This window comes from Magnolia sinica, chromosome 6, assembly GCF_029962835.1.
Source record: "Magnolia sinica isolate HGM2019 chromosome 6, MsV1, whole genome shotgun sequence".
Taxonomy (NCBI): domain Eukaryota; kingdom Viridiplantae; phylum Streptophyta; class Magnoliopsida; order Magnoliales; family Magnoliaceae; genus Magnolia; species Magnolia sinica.
Window position 1 is genome coordinate 5548010 of NC_080578.1, and position 18912 is coordinate 5566921.

At 40.2% G+C, this 18912-nt stretch overlaps 1 protein-coding gene and 1 long non-coding RNA gene across 2 annotated transcripts; both read right to left on the reverse strand.

The window, feature by feature from the left end:
• Positions 1-420: 420 nt before the first annotated feature.
• Positions 421-6363, reverse strand: LOC131248044 (large ribosomal subunit protein bL19c-like). The gene is made up of 5 exons (XM_058248084.1): positions 6204-6363; positions 5772-6104; positions 4916-5002; positions 4697-4830; positions 421-734 (listed from the first exon to the last, which is right to left on the reverse strand). Exons 1-5 carry the CDS (start codon positions 6225-6227, stop codon positions 626-628), a joined length of 687 nt encoding a protein of 228 aa, XP_058104067.1. The 5' UTR covers positions 6228-6363; the 3' UTR covers positions 421-625.
• Positions 6364-12309: 5946 nt separating this feature from the next.
• Positions 12310-18228, reverse strand: LOC131248047 (uncharacterized). Its single transcript, XR_009172124.1, has 2 exons — positions 17399-18228; positions 12310-17342 (listed from the first exon to the last, which is right to left on the reverse strand). It is a non-coding gene; the product is annotated as an uncharacterized LOC131248047 (long non-coding RNA).
• Positions 18229-18912: the final 684 nt, after the last annotated feature.

Genomic DNA, 18912 nt, shown 5'->3' on the forward strand with positions numbered 1-18912 from the left:
AAGAAACAATGATTATCCTCTGATTATTTCCATCAACACTGTTGAAAAAGGGCTATCATTCTTAGGGCCTTATTTGCATAGCAAATTATCAGATTCATTAGACAACAATCACCTTGTTTCTTACACACAAAAATTCCAACTGTGGATAAAGGTAATGATTATCTGTCCAAACAATCACTACTATCTTTTCACGGGAATCCATTTTTCCCCCCCTTTGGATTCCACATATCCAAACACACTCAAATATAATTTCAAATAGAACGCACCAGGGAAGGGTGGGCAGGACCTAAAAACATTGGTGGGTCAGGGAGGGCCAACCTGAGATTAACAGTGACAAACCACTGAAATCTCAGACTAAACTTTGACAGCCCTAATATGGGCTGACCCATCAGAACCAAGGTCCACCCGATGCACCCCAGATTTCTTACATTAACATTGACTACCTACAAAACAACCAAAAATGATCTTGAGAATAAAACAAGTGATGCATCCCGAATCTCTAGGGAAAAAAGAAAGAAAAAAAGACCACAACCACAACTTGGGAGGCATGAAAACAAATTTTTTTTTTTTAAGACCAACAAAACAGGAACTGTACTCATGGGCATTTACGTGCATATTGTAGAGTTTACTTGAAGGTAGACAGCCTTGGAAGCTTGTCCCTCAGATAGTACAGCCTTGCCCTCCTAACCTTCCTATGTTTAACAACTTTTATCTCTTTGATGTTAGGGGAGTACCTGAAATAGAGTCATCAGTAAAATCAGCTCCCTCTTCACTAGCATTATAGATTTAAGGACTCTCACTGATAAATGCACCCATCCTTTCTACTTTTTGTTATACAATAGTACAACTTTGTACCATTATATACCCGAAAGCAGAAATGATGGGTGTGTTACCAGCTAAGAGTTGGTCCTGACAACAAATCCCTAAATTAAAAGAAGCAATATCAACAAACAACAGCTTAAGATAATTAAAAAAAAAAAGCAGTGTATGCAGATCTTGTAGCAAAGATTATTTGCAAGAGAATCTCTGATTTCACTCCAATCAACATAGATTTTTCAGAATCAAAGTCTCAGGTCTGCATGTGTTGTTTTTGGATGTGCAGGTTGATAGATTTCATGTGTTTGGCAAGCCAACTGAGTATGCCCAAGGATGTTGATTTTTCATGGCAATGTTACCATATCCTAATTTAATATGGGTTTAAAGCAACATCAGATTGTCAGTTGATTTTTGGAGGAACAATAGGAACACATAACAGTCCAATCATTCAATCTGCATGGTCCATTTGGCTGAACCCATCCTCTAGGAATCACAGAAAGTTCATAGAGCAATGGTTCTAACCCTCCTATATTATGGCCAGTCAAGATTGTTCATAGAAAATGGGTTGAATCAACAATTTGAACAATCCATTAGGTGGACCAATCTTTCTTTCGTTTTTTTAAAACAATTAGGTGGACCAATCATGGACTGCAAATGGGATCACTTGGTCAGGTGGTCGTACTACGCATCCCATCCATGAAAATTGTATGGCTATAAAAAAGACGGCCAACTTCGCGTTGGATAGGATCACCCCATCAGTGCAATTATTGCATGGTGATCCATGACATGTGGGCCGGACCTAATGGATGGTCTAGATTGATTCAATGGACTGTTCCACGTGCCCTTGCAACTAGGAGCACTATAACTCATATTGCTCCAAGAGCACTGGCTCGTTTCTCTAGCTTGCAATGATTAATGCAATATGACTAGGCAATCCATCTATAGAAGTTCATAAAGTATGGGTTCTGCTAAGCCTAATGGCTGATAAAGTAGCCACATGCAATTTGATTGGTTGTAGTAGGTGGTGGAACCCACACAACTGATATGGCATCCTTTTCCCTGCCAATTTGAACAAATCAAACAGAAATTTGGCTATTCTTTTGGCCATGCATGCAGGTTTGGCAGAAATCAATGGTGTTTCCACACGCAGAAAATGTTTCGTGAGTAAATGTTGTCTGTTCTCGTCCCTCTGTGGCACACTCGGTGCAGGGCGTCAATTGGCTGCCCTTTTTTTCTTGTTCCTAGCCTATGTAACCGGTAAAGAATCTGAAGACTCATTACCATCAAGACCTATAATGCCCCGATGGACCAAAAAACAATTTTCTGAAATGATTCACATCAAGAAATCCACCAGAAATAATGATACCACCAGCATATAAAAGGAAGGAGAAATGACACACATAACATTATTGGGCGACAAGATTACACAAAGGGGGTAATTTGAGAACATTAAGGACTAATGAGTGTAAAGAACGCATGACTAACTTGTGCCCCCTCACTCACAAATGAGGCACCTAGCAGGGAGATCCTACTCCAAATACAGAAGACACAACTACAAACAACCAAACATGGGGCATGCCATGTACCTAGATAATGAACCATACACAGCTGCTTCCTGCCTTTAATATCTTTGCCGCTAAGAACGCCTTGATGGCCCTTTATGTTCTGCTGGACTTACTATATCTTCACTGGCTTATAGCTGCCAGATCTACTTAGGGAGCGAGACTCCCACTTAAGGAACTCTTAGAGGGAGAGAGGGGAAGGAAACGGATGAATTAGTATGCTTGCTTTCCTCTTTTTAGGAAAAGAAAGGAATCCGACATGCAGGAATCTCAAGGTCATGTCAATGATCAGACTTTTTTTTAGAGATTCAATGATAAGACATGTCGAAGACAAAAGTGTTGTAATTGTCCAAATGTAGTTCTTTATTGAAAGAAAAAGGAAAAACCTCTATGGAAAAATTTTGGATGCTAACAGATCTTCTATGTCCTGAAATATAGACTTGAACCACCAGTACTTTAGCATGAATAAAATAAGGACATGCTACTTGAGAATTCTAAAATTGGAGTAAGATGCTCATCAGGTTTAGATAGCTTCTAGATGGTCATGACACCAAGGTAAGCATCACTTTTAGATAAGCACATTAACTGCATCAATAGCTAAGGGTCTGTCTGGGCGGTGGGATTGGAAGGGATTAGGTGGGATGGGATTCATCTGGTCCTGTGCCAATTCCACTCCATGTTTGGCAAGAATGGAAAAGCTTGGAATTACATTAAATAGAATTGCATTGGGTCCCGTGCCAATTTCACTCAATGTTAGCAAGTTGTTGTAGGTCCCACCATGATGTGTGGGCTATATCCACACCGTCCACCTATTTATCGAGATTATTTTAGAGAATGGGCCAAAAAATCAGGTAAATATAATGCTCAAGTGGACCCCACCATAGAAAGCAACGGGGATTGAATACTTACCGTTGAAAACTTCTTTGGGGCCACATAAGTTTTGGATCTACCTCATTTTTAGGCTCATGTCATAAAATGAGGTCACAAAACAAATGAACAGTTTAGATATAACACGTGTGTTATTCTCAGTAATTTCAAATGATGGTGGGTATATCCATTCAATGTACCACCGTATTTTCAACAAAGGAGGGCATTAATCTTATCCCATGGCAACAGGGGACAATCCCTGCCATGGGTAATAATTATGTTTTTTTGAATCCCATCCCACCTAATCCCTTCTAATCCCACTGCCCAAACAGACCCTAAGGGAATGGCATCCAAGCGTCTTATCATCGATTCAGAAATTTATCCAATTCGGCTGGGTCAATGGCGACGTTGGCCAAGCGTCTTATCATCGATTGGGCTTCGAATGTAAAGGATCTGTTGGGTTTTGATTTCTTCTTTTTAGGAGTGTAATTTGAGGCCTGCTTTCTCAGCAGCCTCTCTTTTGTTCTCTCTTTCCTTTTAATGAATTTCTTTCATCTTTCAAAAAAAAATAAAAATAGCTAAGGGAATGGCATCCAAAAAAACATGTATGTGTTCCTGTACAGAAGATGTAAAACTTCTAGTGCGAAGCACATCATTAATACACAAATTATATACAGTTGTAGACTGATAGATTTATGTTCCTTTTTTTTTTTTCCTGGAATGCATAGACTACCAGAGGCTTAAATCACCACTGTTTAGTCATATAGTCAAATGTATATGTTGTTGTATGACTTTCAGAATGATCAGTTCTCAGTACTGAGTTTATGGTTGTGAAGGAAGCAATAAGTCAAATGACAAGCAGAAAAAATAATGAACTATAATTTGCATAAAACTTGCTCATAGGGAAAAATATAGAAATTCAATAGATTTAACAACCTAACCATGATATCTAAAATGGCATGGTCCAACAAACTTATTTTTTTAAAAATACCATCATCATATTGAGATTAGCATAGTCGTTCAATAGCTGATTATATGATTCCATTTACATAATCCTTGAAGCTTGCCTACTATGTATATCTTTATGGATATATTTATTTTGAACATTAAGACCAAGCGATTTCCGTTTCCACGTGAAACCATTAAAAAAAGATGTGGGTTTTGTGCAACAAACATTATCTAGTTCTTCATTCCTTGCATGCATGATTTGCACATATGGAAGGGAACAAATGATGATCACAAACTGAAGGTCAAGGCAGCATGATTGAATTGTATGAACATGTTATCAAAGGAAGATGACTGGGCAATGTCTGTAACATGTAATCATCTATATGAAAGAATATGTAGTAGTGTGTTTTGCTTATGGTAGTGGAACATAGTGCTGCAGAAGATGAGTTAATATGCCACCTGGACAACATTCAACACAATGCCCATGGAAAACGAGTACTTACACAGGGAAAACGATCTCGACGCCAATACCAGCAATGATTCTCCGAATTCGAATCGTAGTATGAATACCTGCATTTTGCTTCGATATAACTATGCCTTTATAGATGGAAGCCCGGCGCCTATTTTCTGGGACTTCCTGAAATCAGCCACTGAGCCATATAAACAAAATGACAACCATCTACTGAAAAGAAACTCAAATTTTATTTATGTGTTTAAATTACCAATTTAATTTCTACGATGTCCCCAGTCCTGAGATCTGGCACAGGGCGTTCCTTCTCTGCTGCCTCAACTGCCCGCTTGTTTAAAATCTACCAATCGGAAAATCAATATAGAAATCAGGTAATTACTTGAAGAGGTTACCTACTTGGTGTCCCATGAAGAGGTGCTGCTAGCCCCCATGAAAATCGGACACGTGGCACGAGGGTCCATGATCTGGGATTTTATCAGGTCTGTCCCACCACGGATTGACCAAGTGGAAAAATCCACTTGATCAGATCATTTTAACTATCCAATTAATGACCTATAAATGGAAGATAGAAATGAGCATAGGCAGCAGTAAACGGTGGATAAGAAAATGTACAATCCTAATGGTAAGATCGTCCAATTTGTGTAATACATAGATAGTAGTCCATCCACTGGGGAAGCTGGCTGATGAACAATCTGGATCATCAGATGCTGTACCACGTGTCCAAAAGGTTATCTGCTCCATATAAGGAAATGGGGGCTTTTGTCTTCAATGCACTATAAAGTCAATTGCTTTGCCCCACAATGATGTAGGACCCACCACATACTCCGGACCACCCATCAATTGGCCCACACAACAATGGGGGACTGTAGAAAAATTACACAAACCGCTCATTCCTATCTGCCTGATTTTTCCTGCTAGACGCAGACCATCAGCCCCTTTTGTTTTAACGATCCACCTGCAGCTTGTTCATCTGAACATATACAGGAGACCACCCACTATTGGATGGACGTCCCAGATCATCCGTTCACACAGCCAAGTAGGCCACATCATGGATTGATAAAGCAACGGTCAGAGTTTGCCTAAAAAAGGAAATGAGTTGGAAGAATTACCCCCATTATGTCGCCGAGCTTGACTCGTGGTTTCCTCGGAGGACGTTCCTCTTCTTCAGCGTCGGGAATTTCAGGATCCGAACCCGTTTCCTCCGAATTTTCTTCTTCTGCAATTTCTTCAGTGGTTTCTTCCTCGGAATTCAATTCCGCCTTCACGACAAAAGATCGCTTTCTCGGCTGGATGATGCAGGGCGCGATTGCCGAGCTGAATCGGCTCGATGAAGCTCTAGAAATTGCAGTTCGGCTCGAATTGAGAGGAGACGGGAGAGAGGAGAGAACGGGAAACCCTAGTTTTGAAGAATGAGGAAGAGTTCGTGGGATTGAAATGAGAGCCTGAAAATGAAATAGGATTTTGTTGAATTGTATCTGAGAATCAAATGCAGAAGAAGAAGAAGAAGGAGAAGAAAGGAAATTCGAGTAGAGGAACACTACCTGAGGAAGAATTGTGGAGCCCATGGTTGGATTTAAACGGCTGAGATTTCTCTTTGGAAAGACAGGAGCTAGGGTTCCAGAGATTTCATGAGAGGGGAGTGGAGTAGAGCAGAACCTTATCTACCATAGTGAGAGATGGGGAGAGGGAGCGGTCCGCCAAAGCCTTAGTAGGATGTGCGTCAAAAAGCTCGATGGGGCCTACCGTGGTGTATTTGTGATATCCACACCGTCAATCGTCTTCTCCATCTAATATGTAAACATGAGCCCAAAATTCAGGCCAATCCAAAGCTTAAGTGGCGCACACCACAGGGAACAGTGGGGATGGCGATGTCCACCATTGAAACTCTCCTGAGGCCCACCGTGATATTCACGAGGTGATTCTCATCAGGATGAAGGAAAAAATGGGAAAAACCATACATCAGCCTGATCCAGAACTTGGCTGGGCCCAATGGTTCGGATGGTATCAGGCCCGTCCCAACTGTGGACCACTTGAGTTTTGATCTGCCTGATTTTTGGGTCACGTCCTAACATCATCCAACTCAAACGATGCACGGACTGGATGTTATACACATCATGGTGGGCCCCACAACTTTTTTGCTGCAAGGGCTCCCTACAACAACTGTAGTACGAAATCGGCGTCCCGGTTCGAGACTAGAGAGGAGATTTGTTGGGTGGATAGCCGCATGATTCGCGGAACATGTGCCAACGTAGCCAAATCGTGCAAGATCGGAGCTATTCATAAGTTAGGTTCTCCGTGTAGACGGCAAAGCCCAAAGATCAGGAGGCCCGCTCATCAGTTGGACTACTAGAACAAGAAAATCATCAATTGTACACTGAATGTAACAGTTTAAGGCCCCTAGATGGGTGGACTGGGGACATGCTCAGTGTGGGTTGCAGTTGCTGGGTGGTCCAGATCTAACGCTACGCCTTGGTGGCTGGGCCTGCTACAAGTAAACAGAGGGGAAACGAAACAAGGGTCTCATGGTAAAATGCCATGCAGATTGCCCGCCTCTACCGTTCCCTCGGCAGGAGGGGTAAAGAAGATTTGGCAGGACAACCACAATTTTAAAACCACACCGATGAGATGATCCTAGCCAACATAGCCGCTGGTTGATTGACGCTGCCATGAATAGAGCATCTGATGTGCAGAAACATATCGAACGCTACAACCATTTTTTTTTCTTCTTTTTTATTTTTTCAAAATGGAGGTTTAGCTGTTGAATGCTATGTTCATTTTCTTCACTGCCCCTTTGGAGGCAACCAATCAGATTCTTAGGTTTATCTAATGATACCAGAATACCGATAGAGCTTAGGATATTCTTCTCCTTTGTATCCTTTTTGCAACTCAAAAGATGGGGCTCAAATTCTACTGTAGTGTAGGATTGGGGACCCAGCGCACTTATATAGGGTCTGTAAAGAGAGAGTTTAAAACTCATCACAACTCTCTTTCTCACACTCCACATTACAACATCCTAGTTAAATTGCTGTCTGTGTAAGATTGGTATAGCATTCCATAGCATTTCAACCCTAGTACGCAAAGTTGTGCATATAGACTACGCAGCACATCACCTGAAGTGGGGCCCACTGGTTAACTCAATCTCAAAGTCTAAGTGAATGACAATCGAAACCGTTGATTAATAAGGCCCACTAGATGGAGTTCTTACACCATCATGTCCAGCTTTCTAGCTGCAAATCCATGATGAGGCCCACTAGTTGCAGAAACGCACCAATCGACATGCAGCACGTGTGAACGCGGCAAGTAATTGGTACATAAAGACAATAGGTTCTAGTCAGGATGGTCAACACATTAGAGCCACACATGCATCGAATATGAAACATCGGCTAGTTTTTAAAAATGTATATATATTTATTCAATCATCTGTTTTGCAGAAAAAGATCATCTGACATGTGGAACCGCTGGTATTTGCCACTGATCATCTCAACTACGGAGACCAACATATACACAACTCAAACGTCCTGCACATTTAAGGGTGGCATGCATGAGACATGTAAAAGCACATCCAAGGTAAAAACTAGCCACGACATTTATTCAATTGTTCCAGAGAAACAAAAGATCGTTCCTTGCACCTGAGGATGGCATTAGACTGAAAAGCAAAGAGGGCCCTTCCATGGCCAGACTCTCCATGTTCTTGACAAGTGCCCCTTCCATGGCCAGACTCCGTGTTCTCACCAAGGAGATGGGTGGACCACTAAACTGGCTCTATAAAAGAAAATGAAGAACCTCCAAAATAAGCAATTACACGGTAAAGATGGGTTCAAGTCCTTACCTCAGTGGCTGAGGAGTTTCAACACAAGGTGTTGGGTTTGATACCCATAGGTGGTGAAATCCCCCTACGGTGTGCATGGGTGTGTGTGTAAAAAAAAAATAAATAATAATAAATAAAAATTACAGCCAATGGAAAGAACAAAACCAAAAAAGGTGTGGATCATCTTTTTTCTTTAAGGCTGAGATCTACCTCATATTTTGGCCTATGCTCTATGGTGGGGTCTACTTGAGCTTTAGGTCTACCTGATTTTTTGGCCCATGCTCTAAAATGATCTCAAAAAATGGGTGGACGGTGTGGATATAGCCCACACATCATGGTGGGACCTACACAACTTGCTAACATTGAGTGGAATTGTCACGGACCGAATGCAATTCCATCTAATCTAATTCTAAGCTTTTCTGTTCTTCCCAAACATTGAGTGAAATTGGCACGGGACCAAATGCAATTCCATCCCACCTAATCCCATCTAATAGCATGCGCCAAACGCTTGGTCATTGTTACAGTTAGGCATATCTGACCTGATCTGGTGGATTCAACCCGATTAGACCCGATCTGACCCGTTTCGAACCGAACCGACGGTCTGGATCGGTGCGAATCGGGTAGAGCCATTTAGATCCGACATTTTTTCGGATCGAGATCGGGTCGTGGTCAATCCGAACCGATCCGAATCTGGACCGATACGATTAGAACCGATCCAGAGTGGTTCTTATCAATAATTCTATTAGTTTTCATATTTCTATTAGTTGATGCATGCATAGATCCAGCTCTAATTTGATTTCCTTTGCTTCTATTATATACAAGCCTTTTCATTAAAGATTAATTTCATTCAAGCAATTAGATTTTGGGATTGCAACTTAGGAATTGATTTTTACAATTTAGGGCTCGTTTGGATTGTAAGTTGCTTAAGAAAAGTTACTGATAGCACCTAGTTTCTATTTTTTAAGAATGCAAGTATGTTTGTTAAATGGCCTATTTGTCAGCTTCTCCTCTCTTTGGTCTCTCATATGCTTATCTTCAGCAATTTATGAAAAGTTAAAAAGCCATAAAAGTTAATTGAAATGATTAAGTAAAAAAGTTATTTGTAACTAATTATAAACCAAATTTACTTATCTGAAATAAGTTATTTATTGCTGTAAGTAGAAAAAGTAAATTATTTGGTGGTATTGAAATAAGCCCTTAGTATCTTATTTTACACCATGTAAGCTTATGTACAATTTTTAATACATGCTTAAATGTCATCTACGACAAAAGTGTTAAATAATTCTTAGGACTAGTATCTTTCTTAGGACCTAAAAATGGCAGCATCTCATTTTAGTTAATCACCATTATATGTTAGGGATGCTTATAGTTGCCTCTTAAGATTTTTTTTCTTATATATCCTTCTTGTTTTTATAACAGGATCTTACACACGCAGCTTGAGCACTTGAACCCATAATCTCAATGATGAAAATCAATAAGCATAGCATTAAGTCACGGCAAAAATATTTTCTCTCTAATGCATAATAGCAATTATTGAATATACAAATAAGTGTTCATGATTAATAGAATAGTCTTGCCTAATTTAGACGGTTTTACGATTTAGTCACTCTACTTTGAGTTAATGAATGCCACGTATACATTTTGTGGATGCTCGAATATGAAGCATCATACACTGCAGAGTACGAAATAACTTTACGCTGTTCGGGTAAAATAGTGTCTTCAGAAACCTGCCTCGAGTCCGGTCTAGTTGGTACCAATCAGGTTACTTCAATGAACAGTGAACAACGTGAGTGGAATTTTCATGAGATCCACTCCGTCTATTACGTACTGTGACTCATTTTAACCAATGGAACCTAAAATTCTCGTGATCATCCACAACTCAGGTGGGCCACACACATAAAAAAGTTGAGATGTAATGCCTACTTTTAGTTGTACGGAGGACCCACCGTTTTGGTTATGTGCCATCTCATCCAGTGAAGAATTACCCAAAAATCACTATCTTGCATATCTAAGGTGGGCCATATGACGTGAAATTTAAAGGTTTATTAACAGGTTTGATGATAAATAAACGTTATGGTGGGTCCTAAGTAGTTTTTAATGGTGAGCATTCATTCAATCACCACTGTTTCCTATGGTGTGGTCCACCTGAGATTTCGATCTGCTTAATTTTTGGGACAACGTCCTAAATTGATATGGGAAAACAGATGGAAGGCGTGGATATATAACATATTCAACAAGGTGGGGCCCATGGTCAAGGTAACACCCACTAAGGGTAACATCTAGGGGTGTACATCGAATCGACTCGGCTTGGCCATTGGCTGACCTCAGCTCGAACTCGGCTCGGCTCGGTCCTTGAGCTTGACTGGCTAGCTTGGCTCGATTCGGTCAGCAGCTCGGGCCAGCTCGGGTCGAGTTCGAGCCAAGATCGAGCCGAGTTCGCCATTGAGACATTTCCACAAACACCTGGACTACACCTTCAAAATCCCTCTAAGCAACACCTTCTAAGCAACGGTTTTACAGGTATTTTATCAAACACCTTCTAAGCAACATAAAACCAAGAAAAAAAGGGTATTTGTTTCATATACATACCTTCCTTGCCACTGGCCACACTTTGTTGGGTCATTTTATCAAACACTTGGTGAGCAACATCAATGGTAAAGTAACCAAGTCACTGAACTGGTTTGAACCGAGTTCGATTCGAGCTGGATTCGATTCGAGTCGAGTCGAGTCAAGCTAGGGTCTGTTCGAACTCGGCTCAAACTCAGCTTCGAACCGAGTCGAATCGAGCTTTTTCGAGTCGAGTCGAGCGAGCTAACCGAGCTAGCTTAGTTCGTGTACACCCCTAATAACATCTAATCCGATCCCCTCTTGGAATGTGTGACCCCATACATGTAGGCCATGGTTCAGTTATCCAAGCCTTTAATATGGTAGGGCCCTGATGCAGGATACGTTGCGATCTCCTAGATTGGAAGTTGCAATCGCTTATGTATGAATGATGACAATGGGGTGTACACGAACTGAGTTAGCTCGATTACAAGACTTGAAAGAGCTCAATTCCACTTACTTCGAAACTGAGTTCGAGCGGAGTCGAGCATTTTTTTAGCTCGAAAAAATTTTGAACCGATAGCTTGCCCAAGCTCAACTTGACTTGGATCGGACCCTGACCAAATTGAACCAGTTCAGTGACCTAGTTATTTTGATATTGATGTTGCTCAGCAAGTGTTTGATAAAATGACTCAATAAAGTGTTGGCAGGTGGTGACTGGTGAGAAAGGTATGCATCCATACTGGGATTTCACCACCTATGGGTACTCATGCCCTTGACCAGGTGTTGAAACTCCTGAGGGTCTAGCAAAGAAGCAAGAGCAAGGACCCCAATACTTTAGTATCTTGATTTTTATGTTATCTACCTGGCGTTTGATAAAATACTTATAAATCGATGCTGCCGCTTTACATTCCGTGTGAAATTGAAGGTGCACACAATGTGTTTAAGAAAATGCTGCAAAGGCTTGATGTTGGCTTGAACTTGGCTCGAATTGGCCTGAGTTGCTAACCGAATCGAGCCGAGCAGGCCAATCAGGCTCGACGACCAAGCCGAGCCAAGTTCGAGCTAGGGTCAGCTAGTGTGCGAGCCTAGTCGAGCTATGCCAAGCTTGACTTGTTTTGATTAGTGTACACCCCTAAATTGATGAATTCAGATGCAATCAAATGCCCTGAAGGACACCATATATCCAAGTGATTTGAGGTAATAAAAGCCTATCAAGCAAAATGTGAAATTTTCAGTTTCATGCACAACCATGAAGAACAAAAGCTTGAAAAATGAAAAAGGGACGAAGCAACTCTCCCAATCTGAGGCATGTCTACCATAAAGCAGCTCCAAAGTGCACATTGCATGTGCATGGAGATTTTACAAGAAAATCAGGAACATGGGCATCCAAAAAGGAAATAAAGCAACTCTGAAGACCATCTACAGTATTTCAGTTTCGTGGTACAGATCCATTTTACAAGAAAATAAGGAAAACAGGCAAATTAAAAATCTGGGCAAATGCAAATGTTGGGGATTACCGTGGATATTGGGTACACAAACATGTGAAATAAAATATTCAGAAGGAAACCCAACCAACAACCCCACAATGCATGGCGCTCTGAATTCTCAACCATTGAAAGCTCACAAGGCTCTGTAAATAGTGAATACAGATAAATTAAAAAAGAAGCTACAGCTGGACAAGTAATCAATTCGCTTTCCAAATATTTCCAAAAAATATTTAAGGGGCGTGGTTGCATTTTCCAGCCTCTTCTGAACTTGTGTGCCAGGGTAGAACTCATAAGACAAGGAATTGCTCCTCATCAATAGAAGCAAGCATAATAATTGAAACTTTTGTGAATTCTTACCCAATGACATGTGGTGGACTAACCAACGCAAACCTTTCAAGGCTTGTGAATCTTGAAGCCAAATATTCTTGGAACATAGCTCTGAGATGCCTTCTGTGGCTTGAGGTGACCATAGGTCATCATGAACAGGTGAGGAAATGTGGTGCGAAAATAAGCTCCATCGATGTCGATGTCAGAGTCAAGAAAATTTTCACAACAGAAAGCACAAACCATACAGTAATATGAGGTAACAAGGATGAAGAATCAACCAAGCATCCTCGTTTTGTTTGTCAATTTATGCATGGATGTCTACACAAACATGAATCATCTCCGTGCGTGCATATGCATGTATTATCTATTTATCTAATACAAATATCAAGGATAATATCTCCCAATAATGTGAAAAGTAACCTACATGATGCTAGCTACACCCCATCAATAATGAGGGGCTAGCCCCAAAATAGCTACTCAAATTGTTTCCAGTCTTAAATGAAATGCGAGGAATTGCATTTCATCTAGGGGTTGGACATCATTAGAAATGTCCTACCTACATTACTGGCCATTTCCTCCATGATGATCATCCTCATCAACAGCAACACTGTCATCAATCATCACCATAGCATTTTTCTGGCCACTTGGGATTTAGATTTATGAATCCTATTTTGCCAATCATTCCTATCAAAGGCTCCATAACCGTTCTCACCACCTCAAAGACTTGACCAATAATGTAGGAAAAGATAATAGAAAATATGAAAGGATACATGGAGGCCATGGTATTGGCACAATAAATGTGATGGGGGAAACCATCCTTGATTTTGCTATGGCATACAACCTAGCTCTAGCAAATGCGTCGTTTCAAAAGAGAGATGAATGTTTAATAACCTTCAAAAGTGGATCATATACAAGCCAGATGGACTTTTTTCTGCTTCGAAATGAGCAATCAAAATGTAAAGACTGCAAGGTAATACCGAGAGAGAGTTTAACTACATAAGTTGACGGTTAGCAATGCTTACATTGAGAGATGGAAGGGAGGGACTGAAATTAATAGGTATCTAAGGCCGATGTGGTGGAATTTAAAAGCGGGGAACAGTGTTTTTAGTATAAATTAATGGAAAAGTGGAATGTCGAGACATGACTTTATCTTATGTGCAATGGAATGGTGAAGCGCTGGGGAACGTGTTGAGAAATGTTCGAGGAATATTTAGTTGGGAAAGCCACTCGTATAAGGAAACTTGGTGGTGGAATAATGAGATCCAAAAGGCTATTTAGTGAGAAACGAATGTGTTTCAAGACCTAGCAAGGGGCTAGAAGTGAGGAAACTTTAGAATAATTTATAAGCACCAAAAAGAATGCTAAGAAAGCAGTGAGGCTAAACATGAGGCATATTTTATTTTTTTTAAATTTTTTGAAAGGTAACAATATTTTATTTGAAAAAGAAAAGCCAAAGATGGAAATCTCAGGCAAATTACACTGAGGATGATTAATGCAAAGAAGAAAGGTTCCACTCATTGAGGGCCTTTGTGCTTGAGGGCCAACCCATTACATCTAACTATGCCCTTTGATGCCCTTCCACTTTGCTTTCAGAAGCATCAATTATTCCTTGCCTTCTATAAACTTAAGGTATACAATGATCTATACAATAGATTGGGGTAGAAGAGAAGGTGAGAAAAAATGTCTTCAAACTTGCAAAACGAGAGAGGGGAAGGGTAGAGACCTGGATCATGTAGATGCATGGAGAGCAATGACTGGGGGTATTAACTAGGGACAACGAGATCACTGAAAAGGTGGAGAAGTTATTTTCAGAACTTGTTAAATGATGACCACTTTGAGAGCTCAGAGATAAAAGGAATCATGACTCAAATGAGGTTAGAGGCCATAGATACCTTCGAGGGATTATGATATTTGAAGTGAAAGAACCTTGAGATAGACATAAATAGGAAAGGCACTAAGACTAGACAGTAAACCAGTAGAGGTTTGGAAGTGCATGAGATATTGGTTTATTTTGGTTGACAAATTTGTTTAACAAAATTGTATGATGGAAAAAAAATGCAAGATGAATGGATGGAAAGTATTGCTGTACATATCTACAAGAATAAAGGAGACGTACAAAGCTCCACTAACTATTGTGGGATTGAACTTATTAAGTCATACTATGGAACTTTGGGTAAGAGTGAGTATCATGGGACTAAACTTAAGTCATATCATGAAACTGTGGGGGAGTGACTATCGTGGGATTAAACTTATACTATGAAACTTTAGGAGAAAGCCTATTGTGGGATTAGTAGAAATGAGGATTTACTTAAGATTGATGACAGAAAAGTACCAGGATACAAAATGAATACATCTGAGGAAACTTGGGAGTAGCACTAATAGATAATAAGAGAGGACGTATACTTGGATGGTTTGGTGAAGAGCAACAGAGACTAAGAATTGCACCTGTATGGAATAATGAGTTGGTTCAAGTTGAAGGCGCTAAAAGGGCATTGGGAAGGCCCAAAAGGATGTGAGTGGATGTATTGTGAAAAGATTTGATGACATATGGTTTAACTAAGGAATGAGGATACTGAAATGGTAGAACAGCTTGTGTACCCCGATACTGAGATTTATATCCCTCTCATTTTTGGAATCAAGCCTTAAAATGATATGTAAAAATGGATGAACGAAATGGATGAAACACATACATCATGGTGGGGCCCACAGAGCACCGACCATCAGCCATGGGGCTGGTGTCAGGGGGAGTAGCCAATCCGTTTCCCTTCCCCCGTTGTTCCAAGCTCGGGACAGGTGGAGGCTCCGAGGGCAACTAAGGGTCTCCTCAGAGCCTCCGCCTGTCCCAAGCTCCGAACAGGCAAGTGAAGTACCTAATCCACACCCGTCTCTAGTGCCCATCTCTAGACATGTATGCGCAACTGAGAATTGGACTAATTCTTGGGTTATAGAAAATACACGGTGGGGTCCATGAAATGAATGGTTGGGATATTGTACACATTTGCCACTAGTTCTGGAATGTGAGATTCCGAAGTGAGACTGCCACCTCTGTTAACGTGTCCACGATGTCTAACTTTTGAAAGTTATGAAAAACATGAGATCTTTTGTTTTTAAAAGGCTAAACCTATTCAAGTAAGATAAAGATAAAGATTAACATGTGATAAGGAAGTAAAAGCTCAATGAGACTTGGCTCCTATGATGCGATAGAGAACCTAGCTATATAAATTAGTGAGTCTTAACTATTTCCATCCAAGCTCAAACAATGTATAAGGCTATTAATTTATAAGCGCACACATTTGGAAGAGAATTGGTGAGAAGACGAGCTAAGACTGTTCACGTGAATAGATGCGTGGAGGGATAATTAGAGATGTTCATCTTGAAGTTGGTGGATAAGGAACCGCGTGCATCTATATGATTAATTATGGCTCGAGATATGTTTGCGATATTTGTATCGATTTATGATTTTTCAAATGATGTTATTGCATATGCATTTGTAAGACAAGTCTAACTAAGGAATTCTAACTGTTGATTTGATTTCATGAAAGCTAACATGTGGTATTGGAGCATTGGTTAATATGCAAATCTATGATCAATTGAACGTGGTATTAGAGCGTAGGTTGAGATTAAACATATGCAAATCTATGATCAATGGAAAACTATGTAATTGTTTTCACCGATTTAATAGCATGGATCACATCTATATTGTTTCTCCCGTGATTATTCCAACTGATAATTTCAGTTCAACATCAATAATTTATATGGATGTGAAAACGATGTTCTTGAATGGGAATCTAGAAGAATGGGAATCTAGAAGAAGCGTGCATGGAAGTTTTCATTATGTGATCTATATTCTATGAAATGGGTCGAAACGATTGTACGATTTTTCATTGATAATGGATTTCATATGTGTTATCTCAAAACCTACACTATGATACCACATGTTAATTTTCATACAATAAATCAACGGTTAGGATTTCTTAGCCTGGATTGTGAAATGCATTCATACACAATAACATCTTTTGGAAAAACATAAATTGATACGAAGATTGGAAACATATCTTGGGCCATAACTAATTGAAGACATGGCATTTTCCTTATCCTATTGTCTTCAAGATGGACCGTTCTGATTGTCGCTCCACACATTCTACGATGGGATAGGTGTATAGAGGAAAAGGTGGCAATAAGAAGGCAAGCAGAGGCAGCCTGACCTCGAACCGGCCACACTAGCAGAGTTGGCAGCATATCAATACGAGTTCCCCTCCGGTAAAGAAAGGTACAGATGGAGTGCGGCCAAGTGTCTTTAATTTATAAGTCTAGGTTCCCCTATCCCATTGTAGGAACCAAGTCCTACTAGTCTCTCCTTGTTACATGATAGCCCTATAGTTTATCCTATGTGATAGGTTTAGCCTTTTGAAAACAAAAGAGCCCAAAACATACACGCACATACGTGCGAGCCACCTAACACAGGAGATGCACTAACATTATCCAACTTAGTCTACATGCTCTACACACACCTAACACAGGAGATGCACTAACATTATCCAACTTAGTCTGCATGCTCCACGAAAACCTGTTCCAAAACAAGACTCTTCATGGGTTCAATATTTAAATAAACCCCAATACATATGATGAATTGTCACGTACAATAGTTGGTTGATTATTGATTTGTCCAATCAAAACCTTACAGAATTCCGTACATTGGAAGGATTTGCTGTACCCGAAATTTTCAAAAGCTGCTGAGTCGTGCCTGCATTGTCTCTATATCCATGTCTGTATTTGGGTGTCATTGTTTCATGCAAATAATTCAAATACTGATTCCGATTGGATATTCATGATACACAGTATGCGGTTAAAGAGGAAGGCTGTTGGGATATGGGGTTGCAAGGACTGGCAAAGTGAAAGCAGGAAGGGCTTACACGTTAAAAGTAATCATTTCTTACTGTCTCCCTTGCCCCAAATCCTTCCATAGAGCGAACATGGTTATTATTTCTCAGGGGAGACAACATATCCATTTTCAGTTGGGTAAGCCCTAGATTGATTAAGATGCTACACCTTGGGTTGGGTTAGGCACAACTGATCAGTGGGTTCCTAAGATATCTCCTTTTAAATAGAAGTGGCTCTCCTGCAAACTTGGGTACCACAGGCTGTATCGGTGCACTAACGGCCCCTAATGAGCAGTACATGTTCTGAGATTCTGAGAACATGGCAAAACCATCATAGAGGACATAGTATCATGGTCCTCATTGGGATCTGGATGAGGTTCCCAGAGAGGACTATGGCAAAGCCAAGCTGGGGCAGCAACTGGGTTGTTGTTGGCCAAGATTCTGAACTAACTGTGATGTACCCAATAATTTTTTTAAAAAAAATGTTATGTTGCTTAGTCTAGCGGCACCACCTACCTGTAAGTGTTGGATACGGTGGAGGATTTTGCAAATCCAAAACCGTGTGAAGGGTGCGTGTGCTAGCTGTGCATGCTAGCTGTAAGATTTTTTTAGCTGTGAGATTTTTCTAAGTTTAGAATATTAGTTGGAGAAGATAAACAGTAGATTTTTCCTTTGGATTTTTTCTTTCTTTAGATGCCCCTAGGATGAATCTAGACAGGGATAAATTAGTAATTTCATAGTATAAGAAAGCCTATAAAGGCAGCAATGTAATTCGTTTCTATTTATAAGAAAATACAGCAGCAGTTCATATCTTTCTCTTTTCAGTCTTTTATTCTACGGTGGCTGCAGCCACACATCGGCAAGTAGTTGGGATACAAACCCAACAAAGTGGTATCAGAGCAGCATTCGATCATTGGGCCTCATCAGCAAAAAGGCAGGTCCTGTTGCACTCCCTGGTTTTTCAAAAAAATCTGTTTTCAAAATCAGATCCTAAAGCTGTTTTTCAAAAGCTGTTTTTCAACACCTGTTTTTCAAAAGCCGTGAGAAGGAGGTTTGCAAATCTGTTTTTTTAAAAAAATAGATTTCAAAAAAAACCTGTTTTCAAAAATCAGATTGCAGCAGAGCAAAAAAATCTGTTTTAAAAAAAAAATCAGATTTTGAAAAATCTGTTTTTCCAAAAATCAGATTGCAGCAAACAATC

What these genes read in the sequence shown, in the direction of transcription:
- LOC131248044 (XM_058248084.1), bottom strand. Translation starts at nt 6,227, where the DNA reads ATGGGCTCCACAATTCTTCCTCAG. An exon ending in GCTCCACAATTCTTCCTCAG is followed by an intron (nt 6,105 to 6,203) that starts GTAGTGTTCCTC and finishes TTTCATTTTCAG; the next exon opens with GCTCTCATTTCAATCCCACG. An exon ending in GTCGAGATCGTTTTCCCTGT is followed by an intron (nt 735 to 4,696) that starts GTAAGTACTCGT and finishes ACTCTATTTCAG; the next exon opens with GTACTCCCCTAACATCAAAG.